General features: G+C 42.0%; 1 protein-coding gene across 1 annotated transcript in view; it reads left to right on the forward strand.

The window, feature by feature from the left end:
• The window catches only part of LOC127620907 (solute carrier family 12 member 5-like), a 90,466-nt gene that overhangs the window by 47,838 nt on the left and 17,274 nt on the right, over positions 1-25,354 (forward strand). Inside the window, exons 2-10 of the mRNA XM_052094252.1 lie at positions 14,501-14,598; positions 18,194-18,325; positions 18,944-19,090; positions 21,514-21,568; positions 21,975-22,105; positions 22,272-22,519; positions 22,631-22,842; positions 23,433-23,600; positions 25,239-25,337. Of these exons, the coding sequence (XP_051950212.1) occupies positions 14,501-14,598; positions 18,194-18,325; positions 18,944-19,090; positions 21,514-21,568; positions 21,975-22,105; positions 22,272-22,519; positions 22,631-22,842; positions 23,433-23,600; positions 25,239-25,337 (1,290 nt within the window). The remainder of the gene's footprint in view (positions 1-14,500; positions 14,599-18,193; positions 18,326-18,943; positions 19,091-21,513; positions 21,569-21,974; positions 22,106-22,271; positions 22,520-22,630; positions 22,843-23,432; positions 23,601-25,238; positions 25,338-25,354) is intronic.

Genomic DNA, 25,354 nt, shown 5'->3' on the forward strand with positions numbered 1-25,354 from the left:
ATCTCCATCCCAAATGTCACATGACACCTGTTCTATTCCCCGAACTTTCAGAGAGCTGTCATTTCCATGTTTGGCTTGGATGTAATGTTTAGTTATTGGGTAGTTCATATTGCCAGTAGGCCTATGTATTGCATACCCATGTCCTGCCACTCTGTCCCTCAACCTGCTCCTGGTAAGACCTATATAAAAATATCTACATGGGCATTCCAATCTGTAAACCACATGAGTAGAGTTGCAATTAATGAAGTTGTTGATGTTAGTGTCATACAACTTTAGGCCTCTAGTGGCCAGTATGTGTAGAACACTATGGGAAGACTATTAAAATTACTATTAAGTCACTTTAATAGCCAGGTAACACCCTGATGAAGGCCTATTTGGGCCGATAAGCGTTGGTGCTTTTATAATATGTAGCCCTCACAATAAAGGGTTTCTAACTTAAAACCCCACATGAGTTCCTAGATGTGGATTTTTGTTTCCACTTTTTGTTTTTCAACTTCCTTTCCCTGATCTGGAGCACCTGTGGAACTGTTTGAGTACCAGATGCCCTTGTGGACATTTCATTCTTCTTCAATCATTGATGTTTATTCAGAAATGTGGCTAAATTGGTTCGGAACAAAGCATCGACTGAACCAGATATTACAAAGCAGCACAATAGCAATTCATGAATTTCTTTATTGGTAAAACAGAAAATGAAATTATGCAGTTAACTGTCACTGCACCTCAGAAAACAGTGTCTCATACATTTCCTCACAAGCAACTTCAATCCTTCGCTGTCATAGGTCATGAATAGATAACAAACCTTATCATAAAATCAAAAACCACAACATGTATGTTAGATCAAATACCAACTAAGCTCTTAAAAGAGGTATTCCTTATAATCTCAGAACCTCTTCTTAATATTATTAATTCCTCGCTATCCTTAGGACATGTCCCAAGAAAATTTTAAATGGCAGTTATCAAACCACTTACTTAGAAGCCACAGCTTAATCCTGGAGAACTGGCTAATTATAGACACATTTGAAATCTACCATTTATGACGAAAATACTAGAATAATGTAATGTCATCTCAAATATGTTCATTTCTACAGAGAAATTGTATATATGAACTGGATTTATGCCCCATCACAGGACAGAGTCTTCACTTATCAGCGTTACAAATTACTTGCTCTTATCATCTGATCACGGCAAAATTTCTCTTCTAGTGCTTTTAGATCTTAGTGCTGCCTTCGACACGATAGATCACGACATTCTCTTGAATAGGATAGAGAATTTTGTTGCATTAGTGGACTTGCATTAGCATGGTTCTTTTTGTCAGACCAATACCACTTTGTATGTGTAATCAAGGAATTGTCAAATCAAACAAAAGTTTAGTATGGGGTGCCAAAGGAATCAGTTTTAGGGCCTCTGCCCTAAATATTAGTGAAATCAAAGATTGATTTCATCATCGGCCTTTGTTTGTATAAATACCCTCCAGTTTTGTTCATTCCCGGTCAGTCCTTGAAGTGTTACTTTGTGTTATGTTAGGCAGTTTAACTTTATAGTTTGTTCCACTCTAATGTTTATTAAGTTTGAAAGTATCTACCCCTGTTTCTCCTCTCTTCCACTCCAAATACCCAACATTAAAACATGTTAAATTTCATATACATTTTTTAATTCTGTAACTACATCCAAAGTTTTGAATGGTCTAGCTCCACAGTGCTTAAGTGACCTTCTGTCACGCTATATTCCATCACGTTCATTATGATCACAAAATTCTGGCCTGTTAATAGTTCCTAGAATATCAAAATCCACAAATGGAGGTAGATCCTTCTCCTATTTGGCTCCTAAACTATGGAATGGTTTCCCTAACACTGTTTGGGACACAGACACACTCACTCAGTTTAAGTCTAGACTCATCTATTTAGCCAGGCATACACCTAATTTATCCATTAACTCACAATTATGTTGCTTTAGTTAGGTCTGCTGGAACCAGAAACATTTCCAGACACATCTCTCTATCTCTCTGTCTATCTAAACTCTGCAATAAACTGAATGGCATCTACACTAATATTATTATATATGTTTCCCTGTCTCAACCCCGGGATTCATATCCCGAGTTTACCAGAGCCGGCCAGATCCAGCTCCATTCCTGCTTGGTGTCGGACTCCACTGCTAAGTGTCGCTGAGTGATGACAACACTACAGCCGGTTATAGCCAGACATCACCGATGGACCCCACCGAATCTCACTGAAATGACCTGTCAGATGAACTGTGATCCACCTCATTAATCTCTGCCTGCATCACCTTTGCCTGTTGATGGACTACACTCTTGAAATGGAATACATAGACTATCAATTAATTGACAACAAAAGCCTTCATCAGCCAGCTAACAAAGGATAATGTATCTATGTGAACTTCTGTAGTTAACCAGGATGGACTTCAGAGATATTAGTCATTAATCTTACAGTTCATACAAAATCTTTGTTAAAACACTGGACCATAACACTTATTAGTTTACAAATTTTAAACCATGACTTGCACTGCTCACAAATAACTAATATTGGCATTGTATTCATGCTGGTTAGCCAGAGGGGAACTGGTCCCCTCAGTGAGCCTGGTTCCTCCCAAGGTTATTTTTCTCCATTTGTTAAAACACTGGACCATAACACTTATTAGTTTACACATTTTAAACCATGACTTGCACTGCACACAAATAACTAATATTGGCATTGTATTCATGCTGGTTAGCCAGAGGGGAACTGGCCCCCTCAGTGAGCCTGGTTCCTCCCAAGGTTATTTTTCTCCATTAACCAACATCGTATGAAGTTTTGTGTTCCTTGCCACAATTGCCTTCGGCTTGCTCATTGGGGTTCTAAATACAATTATTATTTATTTATATAATGATTTATTTTTCTTTTACACAATTTACAATCATATTTAATCAAATTACACAATGATGACTAAGACATTATAGATATTACAGTTTCAATGTCTGTTAAAGCATGAATTTCTGTAAAGCTGCTTTTAAATAATCTGTGTTGTGAAAAGCACTATGTAAAAAAACTTGACATGGTTGTATTAGAATCTGTGTTTTTCATGTCACATTTCATTTCGGAAATGCCCTGAGACGTGTAATGAACAACATGATTTTATTTAGCAAAACCTTTCCACAGTCATGCATGGGAGTTCTTTGCATGGGAGAAGGCACTCAAAAATTGTGAGTCAGAGCACCCAGCCCCTTTAGACATAGGGAAAAAAAATTAAATGAAAATAAGCTTTGAATAAAGTTAGTATGTTGTTGGGTTTGTGAATTGTTTTCTGAGGTATGCTACCAAACCTTGCTGTTGAGAATATGGATGAATTAAATAAAATGCATAATTAATATTTACTCAGATCCCATTATCATTGCTGGTTTTATAGTTATTATTATAAAAGTTGCCCAACAACAACAATAATATTTCAGTAAAAAGTGAATAGAAATTCATAGATATGATCTAAATATGAAGGCAAGTGTAGAAATAAATTGTGTACACATTTAATTCCAAAAGCTTTTTGTTTACATATATACTGTATATCTATTTCAGCCCAGCTATATTTGCAACATGAATGATCATTTTTGACTGTCCAGGCTCTAAAAGAAACAGGTGTTTAGAAAAACATTTAGGATGAAAACCATCAGTGTTTCTCACTTCGTGCTCATAGTTTTTTTTTTTTTTTTTATCCCCCTTTTCTCCCAATTTGGAATGCCAAATTCCCACTACTTAGTAGGTCCTCCTGGTGGTGTGGTTACTCACCTCAATCCAGGTGGCAGAGGACAAGTCTCAGTTGCCTCCGCTTCTGAGACAGTCAACCAATGGATCTTATGTGGCTCATTGTGCATGACACCACGGAGACTCCCAGCATGTGGAGACTCCTGCTACTCTCCGCGATCCACACACAATTTTCCACGCACCCCATTGAGATAGATATCCACTAATTGTGACCACGAGGAGGTCACCCCATGTGACTCAACCCTCCCTAGCATTTGAACTCGCGACTCTATGGGTAGTAGTCAGCGTCAATTCTCGATGAGCTACCCAGGCCCCCCGTGCTCATAGATTTGAATTAATATATTATATTCTATCAGGAGGTCACACACAGTCTAGTTGCACAAATAATTCAGCATATCCGAGGCTCAAATTAGATCCGAAATTCCACCTCTGCAGATGGTCGGGACTGCATTTGAAATGACTGACCTCTGGTCTGTCGTTTGTCAGATGCAGTAAAAAAGATGGCTTCAGGCCAGCAAGATGAAAGAAAAGAATCTGCAAAAATGTAGTGAGTAATTTTCAAGTTACTATTTAATACTATTTATTTTTAAGTAACTATTTTTTTCTTTGTAAATGTAATTAAGTAATAGTACAAGTTATTCTGTTTAAATTACAAATCCCCCAAAATAATACTTAAGTATTTTTACTAAATTACTTTACATCCCTGATGGTTTCCCCAGCAACAAACCACAAGTCACTCAAGACCAGCTGAACAAAAAAGAAATGCCATGAGATCTTTAAACAGGAAGAGGGTGCAGACACATATGCATTGGGGAATTCACAAATTTTAGGTACAAGCTTTATTGCAAACTTTTTCAGATCAACGTGAAGGAGTTATGGAGTGGAATGAGAACTATCATGAACTACAAGCTGGCTAGTTGCCATGCATTGCAGGGACTCTTCTTTCCATCACCATTAGTTCAAATGTGCTGGTTGGGTTTTGGGAAGCTGGTTTCTTGCCCCACACACACCCTTCCACAACCTTTTATTGATTTCAGACACTGCAGCCTCCATCATGTTCATTCAGAATGAAACTGTCTATCTCTGCTGATCAGGTGTGTAGAGAGCGGTGGAAGCTCCACACGGGCAAAGCGACAGAACCTGATATAATCAGCCCGAGGGAGCTCAGGACATGAGTTTACCAGTTCTTTGGGGTTTTCAAACACATACCCTCTCTCTCCTTGAGTAAGATAAAGGTGCCTCAATTCTGGAAGTGCCAAAGATGACATTCACCAATAACCTTAGGGAATATTGACTTTCAGATAATTAAGTCTTTTGAGAGACTGGGCATGGAACATCTTGACTTCAGCTAATCTGGAGCCATTGCAGTTTAACCGGCAGACAGAATGATGCACTCATCAATATGCTACACCCATTCCCACATAGATTAGGCTTGTTCTACAGCTACAATTATGTTCTTTGGTTTCTCCAGAAGTTGAAACACCATCCTGTCTTTTGGACAGGTTCAGGAAGATGCAGGCGGATCTACTGTCTTCTAGATCATGGACAACCTTACTGAGAGACTATATTTTATGAGGCTAGTTATCATGTTAATGACCAGCACAAGGCGACCTCAGGAAAATGTCCTGTCTTGCTTTCTTGTCACCTTTTACACAAGTTACAATTTAATACTTTATACCACTTGTTTTCCAAGTACTCTTCCATTGTTTCCATTGCAAACTAGCTTTTTTTACTCTGCTTTGTCTGTCAGATCGTAGCAAAGTTTCCCACCAACCTAACCATTTCCTGCTCTAGTCTCAGTTCTGGTTAGTTATTGATTCCTTTTCTGTTCAATAACGTCAATATTTCGATTTTGACCTAACCCACCTAACCCACATTTGATTAAATGTTCTACACATGAATCCTAAACACACTAATGAATTTTCTGTGTCATGAGGGTTCAGGAGTTTGGCTTTGGCATGGCAAATACTAACTGACCACACAAATGCCAGAGGAGAGAGAGAAGTGGGGAGGCATGACAACATAAAAAAATTACAAAGCAGATTGCTTTTATGTCAAAAGCTAAAATGGGCTTTAAAAAGCAGATTTTATAACTGTGGATTATAGAAATGTGCTTAGAGGGAACGAGGGCATTGCTGATTTAATTTCACTGAATATTCTCATATTAACAGCTGCATCTTACAGAAGCTAAAAAACATGTTGCCTGTTTATTTGTAGTGTTTATATACTGGAAATTTGTGTGGTACCCTGGGATTTAGGTTTTCATTCCTTAGATTTATATTGGTTTATGTTGGTTTTATAGGCTATACAACACTTAATTTAGGCATCGTGTTGATGTATCCTGACACTACCCACTTCCACTTTATACTGAATAAGTTATTACATCCTTGGAAATCTGATACAGAATCTATTTAGCTAAACTCAATTGATGTGCTGGCATTATAAAGGCAAAAAACAACAGCAACTAGTGCAAAGCTGAACTACATGAGATAAGAGCATCAGACTCATCACAGTGTTACAGCTTTAGTCAGCCTACACATTTTGCTCAGCACTAGTTAGCATTTATTTAGTCTTTGAGTAGCTCTATAAATTAAATATGCATGAAGTTAACATGAATTACTTTCCTTGATCTGCAGTATGCTATGACTCATCAAGGTTTTCTCACATGCTGATATATGCAAATGTAGCTATTTGGGTTGTTCTTGTTGTTGTTTATTATTTTTCCCCAAGTTCCATTGATATTAGAATTGAGACTATTGCAAATATGTCATTTAGATGATGGTTTTGTCTAAAACAGCTAACAGAAGCAACCTGAATGACTTGCTCAAAGGCACGATACTGATTGTTTGAACCTATAACTGGTTACCAGCCTAGATCTGCACCAAAAAAAAAAAAAAAAAAAGAGGATTTTTGCTGCTTGTTCAATTTAATTAAGCAACAAAAGCAACACAATTCTTGAATATTTTGTCACAGCTTCATTTCATTGCATTCTATTCATTTAAATTTGTAAAATGGAAGTTTATTTAATCAGTTTGATTTGGGACTACATGAATACTTTTTGTGGTGTTAATGTAGCATCAATGAAACTGGGCAGGAGATTTCCATTTCCCATCATGCTTTGCATGGCTCTCGATAGGGAGAGTAAATGTTAAAATGAAGTGATATTTTAATATAAAGGGGGGATACTTGTTAGAGTTTAATGTTTTGTTATGTTGAGATTTAGAAGAGTTTCTGTTATGTTGGAGTTTTGGGGGTTACCATTATGGTGAAGAGTGGAGCTTGAGCTAAGGCTGTCCACAGATATGTATCTAATTTATGTAAATGGTGTGTTAACTACAATTCAGTTATGTGATAATCTGTGCTTTGTTGTGCTTCTAACAAACATGTATTTAGCATGTAGGTAATCACTCTCAGTAGTTAAAACATTAACAAATACAAATTGATTTGCAATGGCATATTTAATTTATTTGGGTTGATCCAATTAAAGTGTTTGTGTTGAGATTGCATATTAATTTTAAATTAGGAAAACGTTTGGTTACGTATGTAACCTCCGTTCCCCGAGGGAGGGAACAACACGTTGTGTCGGAGAAGTGACACTAGGGGTCTCTCTTGAGTGCCGATATTCACCTCTGTCCTATTGAAAAGGGCCAATGAGAGTTGGCAGTCAGTATTTGCATACCCCGCCCCCGCATACGGTTATTTATGCGGGGCAAATACGGAAGTTTAGTCAGGATTTTTCTGAGGAGCCGGAAATGGTCCGGCCACAACAGTGGCTCGGTTCAGCGACATGGTGGAGGAAAGACGCAACGTGTCGTTCCCTCCCTCGGGGAACGGAGGTTACATACGTAACCAAACGTTCCCCTATTGTCGCTTCTCCGACACAACGTGGAGAGAGCGACAGAAGCCAATCTTGCCATGCGCTGAACCGTGTACGTGAACCGCCGATACAGAGGCGGGCAGGGATTTCATCCAGTGCCGCGCATCGTCTGTACCTGGCTGCACGTACCCTTCCCCAATGCCCCATAAGAACATCGGAATCCTTCTAGTTACCCTAGGGGGGAACAAGGCGATGTTTGCCAACATGGGAACGGGCCAGCCTGGCTGGGCCTCTTTTCTCTCTATGTTTCTCGCATAGAGCAATCACGGCCGGGGCCCTTACACGCATATAGGGAAGGGGGTCTTACCCAGACCCTGCGGAGACCACACCTGCCCTTATTCTCGGGGAGGAAAAGTGGTAGACACGTCACACGTCCGTCTTAGGGCTCGTGTGGAAAGTATGGTGCGGTGGTAGATCCAGCCTCGAAAGGGGGGAGTTGCTACAGTACGGCGACCGGGGCAGCTGTAACTGCCTAAGGGAGACACGGGGGTCCGCTCGTAAGGGGACAGAACCGTGGAATTACACACAGGGGGAGTCCGCGCAGGAGGCCTTACCTGTGGAGCACCTATACCAGTACAGGGTAGCCATCAGGGTACCCGCAGTGGCCTGGGTCGGCGAGTTCCTCCGCTGAACTGCGGACCCGGAGGGCTGGGGAGGAATCGACCAGGGTCCCGACTCGGAGTGGGGCGCCCTGGGAGGAAGGCGCACTACTTTACCTTGACGTCAGGAAAACGGCCCTGGGCACAAGCGATCCACCCGGCCGGTCGGTCTACGTGTTACCGAGTTCTACGGGCTCGGACCTGACAAAACACGAGACGCAACCGACTCAACGCGGAGGTTGTAAAACCTCGCAAAGGTGTTGGGTGTTGCCCAACCCGCGGCTCTACAGATGTCTGCTAGGGAGGTGCACTTGGCCAGTGCCCACGAGGACGCAACACCCCTTGTTGAGTGAGCTCGGACCCGCAAGGGTAGGGGCACGGCCTGGGTGTGATAAGCCAGTGTGATGGCGTCGACAACCCAGTGGGCGAACCTCTGTTTGGAGACGGCATTCCCTTTCTGCCGTCCCCCAAAGCAGACAAAGAGCTGCTCAGAGCGTCTGGTGCTCTGTGTGCGGTCCAGGTAAATGCGCAGGGCGCGCACTGGACATAGCAACGAAAGGGCTGGGTCTGCCTCCTCCCGGGGCAGCGCTTGCAGGTTCACTACCTGATCTCGGAAGGGTGTGGTAGGAACCTTGGGCACATAGCCCGGTCACGGTCTTAGGATCACAGACGTATCTGCCGGACCGAACTCCAGGCAAGTGTCGCTGACAGAGAACACTTGCAGGTCCCCGACCCTTTTGATAGAGGCGAGTGCGATCAGCAGGGCCGTCTTAAGAGAGAGGGCCCTGAGTCCAATTGAGTCAAGCAGCTCGAAGGGAGGTCTCTGGAGTCCTGCCAAGACTACTGAGAGATCCCAGGAGGGAACTAGGCCTGGCCGGGAGGGATTCAACCTCTGGGCGCCTCTCAGGAACCTGAGGATCAGGTCGTGCTTACCCAAAGACTTGCTGTCTACAGGATCGTGGTGGGCGGCAATGCCGGCAAACATACACCTTGAGGGTGGATGGGGACAGCCTCCTGTCCAGCCTCTCCTGTAGGAACAGGAGCACTGACTTGATCGCGCATCTCTGCGGGTCTTCAGTTCGGGAAGAACACCAATCTGCGAACAAGCGCCACTTTAGGGCATAAAGGTGCCTGGTAGAGGGGGCTCTGGCTTGGTTGATTGTATTCACAACGGTCGCCAGTAAGCCGGCTAGCTCTTCCGCATCCCATCCAGGGACCAGACGTGGAGGTTCCAGAGGTCTGGGTGCGGGTGCCAGAGCGTGCCCCGTCCCTGAGAGAGGAGGTCCTTTCTCGCAGCAGGGCGGAACAGGTAGTGCAGCGTGGGCCGGCTTCTTTGCGACCTGAGGCTGAGGTGCTGAGAATAGACTCAAAGCACTTACCTTGCTCCGCGCACCCGGCAGGGGGCGGGTTCGTGACTGAGGAGAAGGTCTGATGCTGGCGTCCTCTGGACTCGTCTGAACCGGCCGGCCGGGGGACAGTCGTGGGCAGGCAGAAGGCGGGATCACCGCGTCCGGTGTACCGGGACTGTCGTAATCTGAAAGCAGATTGCCGTGAGAACAGCATTTGCGGGCCAGGTGACCCAGAGGCAAAGGAAATAGCTCTTTTATTGAGAATGTGGGTACCACAGCCCCCGTCAGGGGGTGTGGCAAATGAAAAAACAAAGGATTCTCCTCCCGGCCCTCCACCGGGGGACGGAGTGGTCTTACCACCTCCGGAGCTAACGTCTTCGGCTCTGGGTCGGCTGTCTCAGGAACGCTTGGGAGCCTTCCGGGTCCTAGAGGGGGTTCGTGAGACAGGGGGCATGCGCCGCCTGTGGGGTGCTCAACGCTGGGGCTGAGAGCTGGGCCCGGGTTGAGGCGGAGCAGGAGCTGGTTTCTTCAAAGGGGGACGCCCTCGGTGGGCAGACGGGGCAGGGCCCGTAGCGGCAGGTCTGCGGCGGGGCATGATGTGACTGATGGCTTCCGTCTGCTTCTTCACTGCGGAGAACTGTTGGGCGAAGTCCTCGACGGTGTCGCCGAAAAGGCCAATCTGGGAGACAGGTGCATCCAGGAAGCGGTTCTTATCAGCCTCACGCATCTCGACCAGGTTGAGCCAAAGATGGTGTTCCTGGACCACTAGGGTGGCCATCGTCTGTCCGAGTGCCTGCGCTGTGGCCTTCGTCGCTCTCAGGGTGAGGTCGGTCGCTGAGCACAGTTCCTGCAGCACATCAGGATCACGTCCACCCCCGTGCATGTTTCTGAGAGCTTTGGCCTGGTGGACTTGCAGGAGGGCCATCGCATGCAGGGCAGAGGCAGCACATCCAGCCGCACTGTAGGCCTTCGCGTTGAGCGAGGATGTTGTCCTACAGGGCTTGGATGGGAGTACGGGGCGACCATGCCAGGAGGTAGGGCTACCGGGGCATAGATGGTACGCAACTGCCCTATCGACCTGGGGAATCGCGCCGTATCCGTGGCGCTCTCCGCCGTCGAGGGTGGAGAGAGTGGAGCGGGTGGCACCTAGACGAGCGGAGAGCGGGGCTCTCCACGTAGACGTCAGCTCATCATGCACCTCCGGGAAAAACGGGACCGGGGATGCGAGGCCGCGAACGGCGCGCTGTCCCCAGGAACCAATCATCCAACCGCGAAGGCTGTGGGGAGGACGGAGGGTTCCAGTCCAACCCCATGCTCGCGGCGGCCCGGGAAAGCATGTCGGACATCTGAGCGTCGGCCTCAGCCTGGGCCTGCTGGCCCGAAGGCAGCAGTCCAGGGGAGTCCTCGGCATCAGACACCGCACTCTCCGATGCAGCGGCGAGCTTATCTGCTTCGGACTCGGGAGGATAGACGGCCAGGCCGTGAGGCGAGCCGCTATCGCCGCGAGCTTGGACGGGGACCAGCGAGCGTGTCGGGGAACGGGAGGTTCGCGGGGGGCTACCCGGCGAAACCGCACCCGCTGCTGCCCCCAAATCGCCCCCAGTGCCAACCGCATCGTCCTCAATCCCGTGGGAACGAGCAATGCGGGGTGCAGCTGGGGTGGCTTGCCTTCTGTTGAAAGCAAGCCGCGACCGCAATGTGGTCATGGTCATGTTCTCGCAGTGAGAACATGAACCATCCACAAACGCCACCTCGGTGTGATCGTGGCCCAAACACAGGAGACAGCGCCTGTGGCCGTCTGAAGCAGAGAGGCTTCTACCGCATCCAGGAACGACACAGGGGCGGAAGGGCATCTTGAAAAAGACGCGTCCTGAAAAGGACGTTCAAGGCCGCTGTGTTTGCTCTTTTAGAGAAATTTGCTCTTTTAGGGAAATTTGCTCTTTTAATACACAGTGTGTGTGTGTGTCTGCGCTGTCGAAGCGCTCAGGGGCAACAATGCACGCCGTGCAAAGTAGGAGAAAGCCGCTGTTGTGCGGCGTCAAATCCAACAGCAGGCAGCTCGTCAGAGAAACGGGAACGTTCAGGCTTCTGTATTCTCACAGCAGACTCCGAAGAAATTTTCTGACTAATCTTCCGTATTTGCCCCGCTTAAATACCCGTATGCGGGGGCGGGGTATGCAAATACTGACTGCCAACTCTCATTGGCCCTTTTCAATAGGTCAGAGGTGAGTATCGGCGCTCAAGAGAGACCCCTAGTGTCGCTTCCCCGACACAACGTGGAGAGAGCGACAGAAGGGGAACTCATTTCAGACACATGGAACCCCTGTCCACGATTGACTCAAGCTCAGCCAAAGAACAATTTTTTGAGTGTGTAACCACTAAACAAAAATTGTTGGAGAGCATTACTAAAATGTTAAAATAACCACACTGCACATGACATGTGTTAATATCAATTAGCATTAAGAAATATTTGTATTATAATGCATGGTTTTAAGAAGAGAATAAAGAAACAAAAAAGAAACATTTGAAATAGTTTCAAACAGATGTAACTGTACACTATAATTGACAGTGTAAACTAATAAAGACAAATATATAGTATTGCTTTAGAAGAGCCACACATAATGCAGATTCCATGGCTCAGATAAGAGAAATAGCAGAGCTGTGTCAAAGCAGTCCCCAGTCGCCCAATTGGGCAGAGCTCAAGAAGTAGAGAAAAGGAAAAAGATGGGAAAAGGTGGGTTGCAATAGCCCAGAAAATGAGTTTATTATTTTTAATATTAAAATAAGTAACATTTTTAGTCCTGCCCTTGCCTTTTCAACATCACATAACTGAAACATTTAGATTGACAGCAGGCAGAATCAGTAGACCACCATTAAAGCCCACTGCTCTACAAATATGCCAGTGAGCAGACCGCCAGTACCTAACAAGATCTGATATCTACCAGCATTCCTCTGAGATGCCCAGTGACCCTTCTAAGGATTGTAACAAAGTAACAGATTCTTCTGTTATAATTTTCACCACACAAGATTAGATGTCACTGGTTAGGATCTGTCTTTATCTGTACACTCTTTCTTCCTTTTTCTTTTTAGTGCTTTTACATAGTGTGTCTCTGCTTGGGGGAATGGTGTATGTCAAAAGAGCCAAAAGCAGGGCCATAAGCAAATACTAGAGGGAAAACACACTACATTACATGCAAACAAATGTCAAATGTGTTTCCATGTAGACCAAAGTTGACATAACTTCAACATCACATAAAATTACTCCTCTTCATTGATCATATGCAATGGCGCTTACTTTAATATAAGCAGAAGTGAATTTTACCAAATGTTTCATTTTATTCTTTTTTTTTTTTTTTTTTTTTGCAAAAAGATGTAATCAAAGCATCATATTTTCTAAAGAATTGTGCTTAATTTAAAACAGACCATGAACATTTATCATGAATCTTTGCATATTATGTGCTTGTTTTTCAAAATACTGTAGAAAATACTAAACATGGTGCCATATTGATTCAGTGGTGACAGATTAATTTGCAAGGTGAAGTGTGTGTCACAGGTCACTGCACAAGCAAATATGGTGATAATGAAAACGTGCAAAGGTTTGCCACACACCAAGATTAATTAAACTAATACATTACATTAAATCGGGCGAGCTAAGACACAGGATTCCCACATATAATTATGATAGAAAAGTCAGTGAAGGTAGTAACAACATACAAAGAAATTACAATAGACACTCCAATTTAGAAATACATACAATTCAAATCCGTTGCTTTTGGGAAAGGTACATAATAGTTGTTATTTATAGGACACAATGGCACAAAGGACTCAACAAGGGTTTATTTTGTACTACTTCAAAATTTCCTGATCAAAGGTTCCTGTTATAAACGATGTGCGGCTGAAGGCGGTAGTGTAAAAATAGGCTCATAACCGGGTTGTTGCCATGGAGGAGCATGTAGAAATCCTGAAATTCCTCACTCACCCATATACGCACACACACAATGATATACATACATACATACATAGTTTTCTTTCTTCATGCACTGCAGTTTTTTGCACTCTTTTCTGTATCTTTTCTGTACCTTTTCTGTGTTTTATTGCTTTGAATTTAATTAACTAGTCTCTTTAAATTTCCAGGAACTTAATTTGAACTGAAACTGGGAAGGGGATTTTTGTTTCCCAGCATGCTTTGAATGGGAGAGTAAATGTTAAAATTAAGTGTTATATAATGTGTATTTGTGCAAATGAATGTAAAGGGGGTGACTTGTTGGGGTTTAATGTTTTGTTGTGTTATTTAGTAGAGTTTGTGTTTTGTTGGGGTTTTAGAGTTACCATTATGGTGAATAGTGGCCCTCGAGGACAGATCCAGTATTACACAACTAAGCAGAATTCAAATATTTCTTGTTTAGTTGAAAAACTGCTTTTTAATTAAAGAGATAGTATTTCTGGGCAACTTGCATTTATCATGCTAGTGTTCATTGTACTAACTAATAAATTTTCTCTACCGTAAGTGATTAAATTGATCTTACATGTCAGTTGTAAGTCCAACCAAATGTTCAGCTTAAAGTAAAGTGTCATTAAATGATCATACTCATTATTTCAAGGTAAGAGCAATAAACATGCATGTTTAGAACAAAATTCAATTGTTCAATTAACCTTGGGAGTTTATTAACTTGAGAAAATGTATGTAACTGTTTGACTACATTTTTGAGTTTTGCTAAATTATTTGGGTTTACAGTGTAGGGTTCATTAAGTATCTTTTGTAATAGCAGGATGAAAGTCTTACAGTATGCATGATTCCCTGAGGTTATGACTTAAGACATCCTTTTTGACTCCCTCTTCTAAACAGCATTTATACTCCAAATACCATAAATGTGTGCTTGTGCGGGTGGTATTTAACTCAAATGTTTTATTTCTGTATGTTTACAGGAGATGCAACTTCCAAGGAGAGCAGCCCCTTTATCAACAGCAGCACAAGTGACGTAGAAAAAAGCCATTATGATGGAAAAAACATGGCTCTGTTTGAGGTACAGTTCAAGATTGTTAATAATGATTAATTTAGTTGGAACTTCAAGTGTCTGTGTAGAGTGCCAACTTCCTCTAAAAGCACTGATATTTATGTTCTTGCACAGCACAGAGACGGTGCTTATAAAGATACAGTATTAATGATATTCGACTAAATACTGATTAGTGATGGGAAGTCTGATTCATTTCCGCAAACCGGTTCTTTCAGACAGTTTGTTTCCATGAACCAATACAAAAACCGATCCAGCGGATCTTTTATGTCATCACGCTAGTACGTTATTCTTGGAGTCATGGTTTTCATGCTCAAACATTTAAATAAAGCCATATGTGAATGCATATTGCTGATTATTACCTTTTATTCAATTAAGATATTATAATAATGCAGTTTATTGTTAGCAGTGTTTCATTCTGTGATCCTGCACCTCGAACACGACTTACAAATATTGATTACATCTTGGATAAGTATCCTAAATTTTTCCTACATAGTTTTTCACCTAAAACACCCAATACAGACACTGATGCAAAAATGCATGTCTAAAGTATGTCTTTACATGTCTAAAGTATATAAAGTCAATAAACTAGTCTTAATCAACTCACCAGAAACGTCATAGTTACTGTTGTAACCTCCGTTCCCCGAGGGAAGGAACGAGACGTTGTGTAAAAATGAAGTGACACAAGGGGTCTTCCTGGACGCCAAACGTACCGCTGAACCTGAGAAAAGGCCAATTCAAGTTGGCAGACAGAATTTGCATGCCCCGCCCCAGACATACGGGTATAAAGGGAAGCGGGGCAGCGAGTGCCAGTCAGGATTTTGCACTGAGGAGCCGAAAATAAGGTACAGACGTTTACAGTGGTAGGTCTAGTGCTGTGGCAGGAGGGACACAACGTCTCATTCCTTCCCTCGGGGAACGGAGATTACAACAGTAACCATGATGTTCCCCTTCTGTCACTCACTCAACATTGTGTCGAATGAAGTGACACAAGGGGTCCCATATAAAAACGGCACGCACTGACCGTGTTACGTGAACTGTCGAGACATGTGCAAGCAGGCTACTGTGTGCTAGAGGCAACTGTGTCGGCTGCACGTAGCCCTCCCCAACGCCCCCAAAGAGATGTCACATCTGTATGACCTTAGGTTCCCCGCACCCCTGAGGGGGGAAACAGGTGCTAAATGACTAGCATGGGAGCAAGCCCGGCAGCCACGGCCTTCTCTCTCACTATGTCTCTCACATAGGACATGGAGCGGTTGGGGCTATCTTAACACTATGAAATGCGTCGGGGAAGGTGGTCTTTCCCGGTCCTATTCTTTCAGGGGGTAAAGACCCTGCGGAGGCCACATCCTGCCCAGACTAGGGGGAGGTAACATGTGGCAAATACACCACGAAGGTTGTGAAGCCGTACGTGGGAAATGGCGCAGTGGTAGGTCCAGCCTAATGTGGGGGGACTCTACAAGCACGGCGACCGGGGAAACGCGGGTCCGGCGACAGGGGGACCGTACAGCGGGAAACACTTGGAGTTTGCCTGAAAAGGGAACTAAGCCCGTGGAGCCCGACCCCAGTACAGAGCACCTGTGACTCGTAGTTGGTCTGGATGCGAATTGGTTCACAGAATTCGCAGGCCAGAAGGCTAGACTGCACAGCGTGCAGAGAGAGAGAACGCCAGCTGGAAACGCACCGTAGATCCAACAGCAATGCTTCTCACTGACAGAGGTGAGTGAAACAGTGGTGTACTTCAGCTTGCTGTTGCACAACCATTCGGCTCCGAAGAAAAAGTCTGCCTTTATTACATAATTAAACAAGACATTAATTTGCAAATATTTTTGAATAATTCAAAAATAACACAGAAAAAACATCTGTAGCTTTATAAATGTTTTATTTGGCTACTGTCATTAACAACTCAACACATAGCAAGTCCTCGGTAATCCTCTGCAAACTTAGACAGTCATCGGGACCGGCTCATTTGGTTCTTTTTGAGTCGGCGAGTTCGACGTGCTGCGTAGCTAGTACATCTTCAACCTGGAACTAAAGTTTGATCCAGTGTGATGTTGTGAACTGGCTCAACCAGTTACTTGCTGAGAATCGGCTCAAAAGAACAATTCGTTCAAGGATTGGACGTTAAAAATACTGATTCTGGCAAAATATCAGTGATGGCATTCAGGGCCGCTGCTGGCCAGATTGATTGGTTTCGTGTGATATGAGCTTGAAGTGATCATCTGTGTTCCTTAATAGCTTTCGGGTCCTTGAATAACATATAACTTGCGAGTAAGGGCAGCTGTTAGACTTTCTGGTGCCCTCCTAGGGTAAGATGGTACCCCCTAGAGAGTTGGTGCCCTACGCTGACTGCGTAGTCTGCTTATAGGGAGCGGCAGTACTGCTGGCATTACTAGATCTGTGCTGCCTTTGACACTGTTTACAAAAACATTCTCCTAGACAGGCTGGAAATCAGGGTAGGGCTCTCTGGGACAATCCTCAGCTAGTTCAGGTCATATATAGATGGGAGGGGTTACTATGTGAACATAGGCAACTATGAATCTGAGTGGACATCCATGTCCCACAAGGCTCAATTCTTGCACCACTCCTGTTCAACCTATATATGATCCCACTTGGCAAAATTATGAAAAAGAACCAAATTGTGTACCATAGCTATGCAGATGACACCTAGATCTGCCTAGCCCTATCACTAAATGACAACAGTCCCATAGATTCTCTGTGCCAGTGCACTGACAAGAATTAACAGTTGGATGTTCCGAAACATCATTCAGTTAAACAACATCAAAACAGAGGTCATTGAATTTGGCAACAAAGGCAAAATTCCCAAGGTGAACACATACTGTACATTGTCTCCAGGTGTCTTAAGACAAAAAACAAAAAAACAAGTAAGGAATCTTGGTGTCATTTTGGAGTCAGACCTTAGTTACAGAAGATACATCAAATCAATATCCAAATCAGCCTACTATCATCTCAAAAATATAGAGAGAATTCAACATTTTGTATCCAGTCAAGACTTAGAGAAACTTGTTCATGCTTTCATCACCAGTAGGGTGGATTACTGCAATGGACTTCTCACCGACCTTCCCAAAAATACCATTAGACACCTGCAGCTCATTTAGAATGCTGCTGTCAAGATTCTCAACCTAACCCAAAAAAATCTGATTTTACTCCAGTCCTCATGTATTCACACTGACTTCAAGAATTGATTTTAAAGTGCTATTACTCGTTTATAAATCACTCAATGGCATAGGACCTAAATACATTTCAGATATGCTTGTTGAATACAAACATAACAGACCACTCAGATCATTAGAATCAATTCAGTTAGAAATTCCACTCAAAATAAGGTGAGACAGCATTTAGCTAGAAAGCCACCTGCAGCTGGAACCAGCTTCCAGTAGAGGTCAGATTGTACTGCATCATTTTTATTCATTTTAATGTTTACTTTTTAAAATGTATTTGATTACTTTTTATTCTTATTCTTATATCTTTATTTTTATTTCTTGTTCTTAATTGGTTTTAAAATTATGCAAAACAGTCAGAGGCTTAGAGATTAATGTTTCAAATAAGTTTAAAAACTTTGTTTATGTCTGTGTGTGTTTTGTAGGAGGAGATGGACACTAGTCCCATGGTATCTTCTTTGCTCAGCAGCCTAGCCAACTACTCCAACCTGACACAGGGCAGTAAAGAGCACGAGGAGGCAGAAAACAATGAGGAAGCACGCAAGAAAACTGTGAAGGTGAACGCAAAAATGCAGATAGGGTACAAAGATTTAATGACAAAAAACTAGGGTTTTTGTCTATTGTTCTCTATGACCTATCTCTGCAAGTTCTCTACAGACTACTAAGTCACCAATGACAGTGATCTGACCCTCATTTCTTTAACCTATCATGTATACATCAATAGATGGTACCTAATCATTGATTGGATGAATGTTGATTGACAGACAGCTAAAATAGCCATTTGAAGGCCCGATGAAAATGTGGCTTTTAGATGATGTCTATTAGCTTTGAAGCCATCTATATTCTAGTATTCTCCCAAAAATTCAATTTTAGCCAGCACGGATATTTGTCTTCCGAGAATACAGACCAAAAATATTGATGGCATTTCCTGCACTACAGTACACAGATTTTTGTCCAATCAGATCCTCCCTAGAATGAGAGTGCCCTTACTCCTTAAACATTATGCAGCTGTCTTGCTAGTGGCAAATAATGATTTATAGCTGTGATGTAAATTAAAGCCTATTGGCTATTAAAAACAAATGGGGGATCAGCCCTTCGTTTTGTCCCAAGAAAGCTATGCTGGTCAAGCAATTTTTTTACATATTATTCATTGGTTGATTTGATTTTATTGACAGGCTCCACGCATGGGCACGTTAATGGGCGTTTACCTGCCATGTATGCAGAACATCCTGGGGGTGATCCTGTTTCTCAGGATGACCTGGCTGGTTGGCGTTGGAGGTGTACTGGGCACATTCACCATCGTCTTCATTTGTTGCTCCACGGTCAGTCTCAGATTCACACACTTTTCTTGAATCTATAGGAACAGAAAGGTCCCTTCTGCACTATCATCTCAGCAACAGTAGGTCATAAGCCTAGTGGTCAAAGCTGGAAGTGTTTTTGAACATATGCGCTCAAGTTTCTGGGTCAAATGTCCACTGAGTAGTGCCAAAAGTGAGTAGTAAAGTTGTAAATTATATAATATAGTCAAGAGGAAAGCATATTTTATTAACCACATGTCCCAAACCTAAACCGAACCTAGTGAAGTAAAAATGTATCTTAGAGGGAAAATGCAACCTCTGAATCACGATTACTTCCTGGTTTCCATGGGACCAGAAATCATGTCACAGAGGTTGCTCGCACAACATACTATCAGTAGCGCTAGAGTGAAAGGTAAACACATTTGAATTGATGCAAAAGTGTCTGATGGGAAAAATTGGACTAAATGGGGTTGATTTCAAAGTACATGAACATTCGAAACATGTTGATTTCCTCTGTGATCATACAGTGAATATCTTACCATTAAGTGTGCTGTAAGTGATTTTAGCCATTCTGGAAATTTCATGTCACGCCCCCTCTTTCCAAAACACCACCCTTCAAAGATAGTGTTGAGACTGAACAGAAGAGCAGTGTGTCTTATCATGGTTGGCAAAACAGCGCCCTCAACTTATATCTGTTATGAATCTGAATAAGACATTAAACCTCCACTTCAGATTCCACCTCTACACTAGAAGTACAGACATGAAAGTCTTCTGATTGGCTGATCAAAGAATGTATCTGTGGTCACATTTTTGTTTTCTGTTTACACTGTCTAGTTCTGTCACAGAGACCAGTGAGATATGTCAGGACACTTATTTCAGTGATATCTTTCAGGAAGAAGGAACATTTACTGCATAATGAACATACCCTTCCATATATATAAAAAAATTGCTTATATAACGCAGAAATGTAGCCCACTTTCACCCATCCTAACTTTCTCTCTTTGTAACCCTTCTCTAGAGATACGGTTCTCTTTTAACCCCTCTGCACATTTAGCGATTATTGCTTAGTTATGCAATCGTGTTGGTGTAAGTCACTTTGATTAGGTAATATCTCAGAATGGCATGAGTACCAGCACTGCCATTCTAGGTTTCTGCCAAGACTGGAAATGTAACTTCTTGCATGTGGCATTTCATTTCAGCGCTGGAACTTTAAGGGCTAAGCTGCTCCCGCTGCGATTCTGTTGTTGTGTGCTCCTGTGTGTTCTGTGTATGCTCATGTCACATTTTAAGTAAAGATTTGCTTTTTTTTTTGTGAGTGAATTCCCAGTGTTGCCATTCTGAGCTCTTTTCCCCTCCTGTCATATCTGTTTTAATAATGTTTGATATCAAAAAGCTGAAAGCTGTCCCTTCAGATTGCGCCACCATAAATCCCCCATAATGCCTTCGTGACCCTGCCAAACCCAAGCAAATGCACATAAACTCACAGACTGTCAGCCCACACTAACGTCATAGTCACTATTACTCTAGATTTGTTTAATTCCTGGCAAACCTGGCAAAAGAAATGTACTTTAAGTAACATTCTTAAAGTACATTTGTCACCATACATTCTGATTTGTTTGTCAGCAGATGAAAATGATTAATACTTCTTACATTCTCTATAATTTAATGGAGCATAAATCCAATCCTGACATTTTCTATGCATATAAAAGGAGCTGTCACTGTCATAGAAATTCCTGACATTCAACAGGGATGCAGATAATTCACAAAAGAAGCTAAATTCATATTTCTTTTCTTCTGATTTATTCTTTACAGACCATTTACACTATCAGCTTCTTGAAATGTGCTGTCTTTGTTTATATTGCTCATTAGTTATCCCTTAGTCAAGGCTAGATTGGTAATCTGGCATACCGGGCATTTTCCTGGTGGGCCGACGCACTTTGGGGCCGATCAGGGGCGGACTGGCCATCAGGACCACCGGGCTGGCCATGAAACAGGCGAATGGCCTGCGATAAGCTGAAATGAGCCACGGCGTTATGCAGAACGGGCCACTAAATTGTGCTGCGATATGCTGAAGGGGGCAGAAATAGGCAGAAAAGGACATATACTTCCCTGTTCTTTCTGCACATTATACTGGGCAGAAGAGGATAAAGCATTTAATAAAATACTTATATAAAAAACTACACAGATCACCTTTAATGGTACAACATAATAACTAATAACCCGTCATTGAGCAGGGCTGTCGCTAAAATTAAAATGGCAAAAACAACCCACTTAATGTTTCTACTGTAATATTTATTTTCAAATAAATGCATGAGTCATTGGAGGACTTAGTAGTGGGTCCCCCTATTGACAGCCCTGCATGATTGCCCCCCTCACTCTCTCGAATGTATTATATCTCCATCACTCACTGTCCTCTCTGCATTAATCTTTATTTACCATATTTACAGACTATGCTGACTGCTATCTCAATGAGTGCAATTGCCACCAATGGAGTTGTGCCAGGTAAGCAAAAATTCTCAGTGTTTGTATAAGTGTGGACCCCAGAGGACGGCTGTCTTATTGTTCTTCATGGGCACTTAGATACAGTGCACACTACAGCTCCCTTCTGTGCTGAGTTCAGCTCCTTGCTTATAACTTTGTGTATTCTTGTGTGGACATATGTCTGTCTGCGTTAGAAATAAACAAAATAGATATATTGTACTGACACTCACCCTCCTCTTTAAACTGACCTTTCAAGGACAGTTCAATACGGATTGTTTTTAATAGAATGGTAAGAAATATGTGTTTTAGGATTACTTACTACAGTGTTTTTATTATTTACAGCATAAACAGTTCTTCTATTGTATAATTTTGTAGTTTTTTTTATGTGTGTTTATTGTAATTGTTAATTTTTTATGTCAACATATAGCTGGCGGTTCCTACTACATGATTTCTCGTTCACTGGGGCCAGAGTTTGGCGGAGCTGTTGGTATTTGTTTCTACCTGGGTACCACTTATGCTGGAGCCATGTATATCCTGGGCTGCATCGAAATCCTGCTGGTATGACACATCTTGTATATGCATTGGTTTTCTCTTAACCTGAACTTAATTTAGACATTAACAGATAAATGTGACAATATAAACAATGCATTAACATTAACAACCAATGGTTACAACTGGAATTGAATTGATTCCTAAAGTAATTTCTGTGATTTTTACTTTGTAGATCTACATTGTGCCAGGAGCTGCTATATTTAAAATGGAGGGTCTGGAGGGAGGAGAGGCCGAGGCAGCACTGTTGAACAACATGCGTGTGTACGGTACCATCGTGCTCTCCTTAATGGCTTTGGTTGTCTTTGTCGGTGTCAAGTATGTCAACAAGTTGGCCCTCGTGTTCCTCGCCTGCGTCATTCTCTCCATCCTTGCTGTCTATGCGGGTGTCATCAAGACATCTTTTGATCCGCCAGACTTTCCGTGAGTACAATTTTCTGGACATTTTGTGATAACCATATTTATTCAGTATGTTCTTCAAGGTTATAGAATATATTCACAAACACTGTAAACATACAGATTTGTCTTGTATAGGGTCTGTGTGATCGGGAATCGAACTCTTATGTCAAAGAACTTTGACATTTGTGCCAAAACCATAGAAAGGGGCAATGCTACAGTTACCACCAAGCTCTGGAGAGCCTTCTGTGACTCTGAATTCCTGAACGCCACCTGTGATGAGTACTTCACTAACAACAACCTCTCTCAGGTCCAGGGAATCCCTGGAGTCACCAGTGGCATCCTTGCAGGTTAGAAATGTATAATGGCTTAAAGGGATAGTTCACCCAAAATTAAAATTATGTAATCATTTACTCACCCTAATATTGTTCCAAACCTGTATGACTTTCTTATGTGGAACACAAAAGTTTTAAGCAGGAGCTTCCATCGTATGGTTTTAAAAACAACAAAAGTTCCCCTATAAGTGAGCTTCCCTCATAGTGATGATGAATTCTCAATGGGCATCAAGAATTACACTGACAACGACTTAAATTTCAGAGTATTTCACATTAAAATCTATTGTATGCCTTCAGAAGATTTGGAATATGACAAGTCAAATGAACAACTTTTATGATACTTTTGGGTTTTATAATACTTTCAAGCTTTAAAGTTAATTAAAAATTAATTTGTCACACTGAAGGACTATTTTCGCGAACTGTACAAAAGCTGAAAGGTCATTAAAAATGGTGAAAAACCTCAAATAAATGGTGACTATTACAGCTCCCAATATTATCATACACCTTATGTTCATGTAACGATTATAAGTAAGATATTATGATGTTGTACTGTATATTATAGGAAATTATGTAGGAAAATGAATTTCCTCTTTTCCTTCTCATAGAGAATCTTTTCAGTTCCTTTATGGAGAAAAATTCTATCTTAGAGAAGCGAGGTCTGCAAACAGTACTTGACCCTGACACCCCACCAACCAACACCAACCGATATGTCCTGGCAGACATCACTAGCTTCTTCACCCTGCTGGTGGGCATCTACTTCCCCTCTGTCACAGGTCAGTATGGAACAATCTGATCATTAATAGGGAAATTATTGATTATGGCTACATGATTATGACCAAAATCATAATTGTTGATTATTGCCCTAGAAGTTATATGAAACACTTATTTGTTCAAATTATTATTTATGTTCTGTAGGCTACACATCCAAAACAAGCTAAAAACTGTTAAGATAAATTACTTTGTTGCTGTTCACATTGGCCTGCTTAGTAGCATGACAAAAATAAATAATTCTTAAAATGTTCACTAAAATTGAGCAAAACAACAATATTAAACTCTCTAAAGTGATCACGTACTGCAGGTTTACACGAATTGAATGCTCTCATTATAAATGAAGCTGCATACATGGCACAATAAATCACTTCTTTACACTGTGTCTATGCCTTGATTATGATGCAAGCGTTCTAATTTCATTGCCTTGCTCGTTTGAAGTGTATATACCATCTACATTACAAACAAGCAGCATGACCTGTAACAAGCTTTTTGCTTTTTCCCCTAAACCTTCTTTTCAAGTGTCAGATGATGGTTCTTCAGTGCCACCAACTGTTTAAAACGTGCACTTTGCAATTGATTGTCATTACTGATAGGACTAATTTAAAGGGATAGTTCACCCGAAAATGATAATTCTCTCATCATTTACTCACCCTCATGCCATCCCAGATGTGTATGACTTTCTTTCTTTTGCAGAACACAAATGATTTTTAGAAGAATATTAAGCTGTGAAGGTCCATACAATGCAAGTGAATGGAGTCTAAAACTATGATGCTCCAAAAAGCACATATAGGCAGCATAAAATTAATCCTTACGTCTCCAGTGGTTTAATCCATGTCTTCTGAAGCGATCAAATTAATTTTGGATGAAAACAGACCAAAATATAACTCCTTTTTCACTATAAATCTTGACATCAGCAGCCTTCTTGGCAATCATGATTTCAAGCTCGATTACACGCATGCACAAAGCGATAGATGGCGCTAGAAAGTGTATTCAACCTTGAAATCATGATCGCCAAGAAGGCTGCTGATGTCAAGATTTATTGAAAAAGGAGTTATATTTTGGTCTGTTTTCATCCAAAATGAATTTGATCGCTTCAGAAGACATGGATTAAACCACTAAAGATGTAAGGATTACTTTTAAGCTGCATGTATGTGCTTTTTGGAGCTTCAAAGTTTTGGGTGAAAAATCCCTTTATGTTTTCTGTAATATGTACATGGTGTGAGTGTTCAGTGTTGGGTGACTGAAAGGGGGAGGTGGAACAGACAGACATGATAATTATCATTATTCTATGTGTGACACCAAAATAAGAAGAAATAAGAAGTAATCCAAAGGTAATCGGATTAGACTGTCTAAAATGGATAATCTATAAGATTACATTACTGATTATCATTTTAGTCACATCATTTGAAATCAGTACCAAATTACAATTCAGAAGTAATATACCAACCCAGTGTTTGCATCTGCTTATAAGTGATGACAACAGAGATAGTGTTACTTGCAGGGTAGGGATCTGTTTTAACAGCATTGAGAAACCACACAATAACTTTACACAGATTATCCATGATACAATGTCTTCATAATGAGCAACCTCCTTTTAAACTCCTTTCAAAATATTTACATTGTGTGTGTGTGTTTCATAGGTATCATGGCTGGTTCCAACCGTTCTGGTGACCTGCAGGATGCTCAGAAGTCCATCCCTGTTGGTACCATCTTGGCCATTGCCACCACCTCCTTTATCTGTATCCTTTTCTTCAAA

Source organism: Xyrauchen texanus, chromosome 27 (genome assembly GCF_025860055.1).
Source record: "Xyrauchen texanus isolate HMW12.3.18 chromosome 27, RBS_HiC_50CHRs, whole genome shotgun sequence".
In the NCBI taxonomy this organism is placed as follows: domain Eukaryota; kingdom Metazoa; phylum Chordata; class Actinopteri; order Cypriniformes; family Catostomidae; genus Xyrauchen; species Xyrauchen texanus.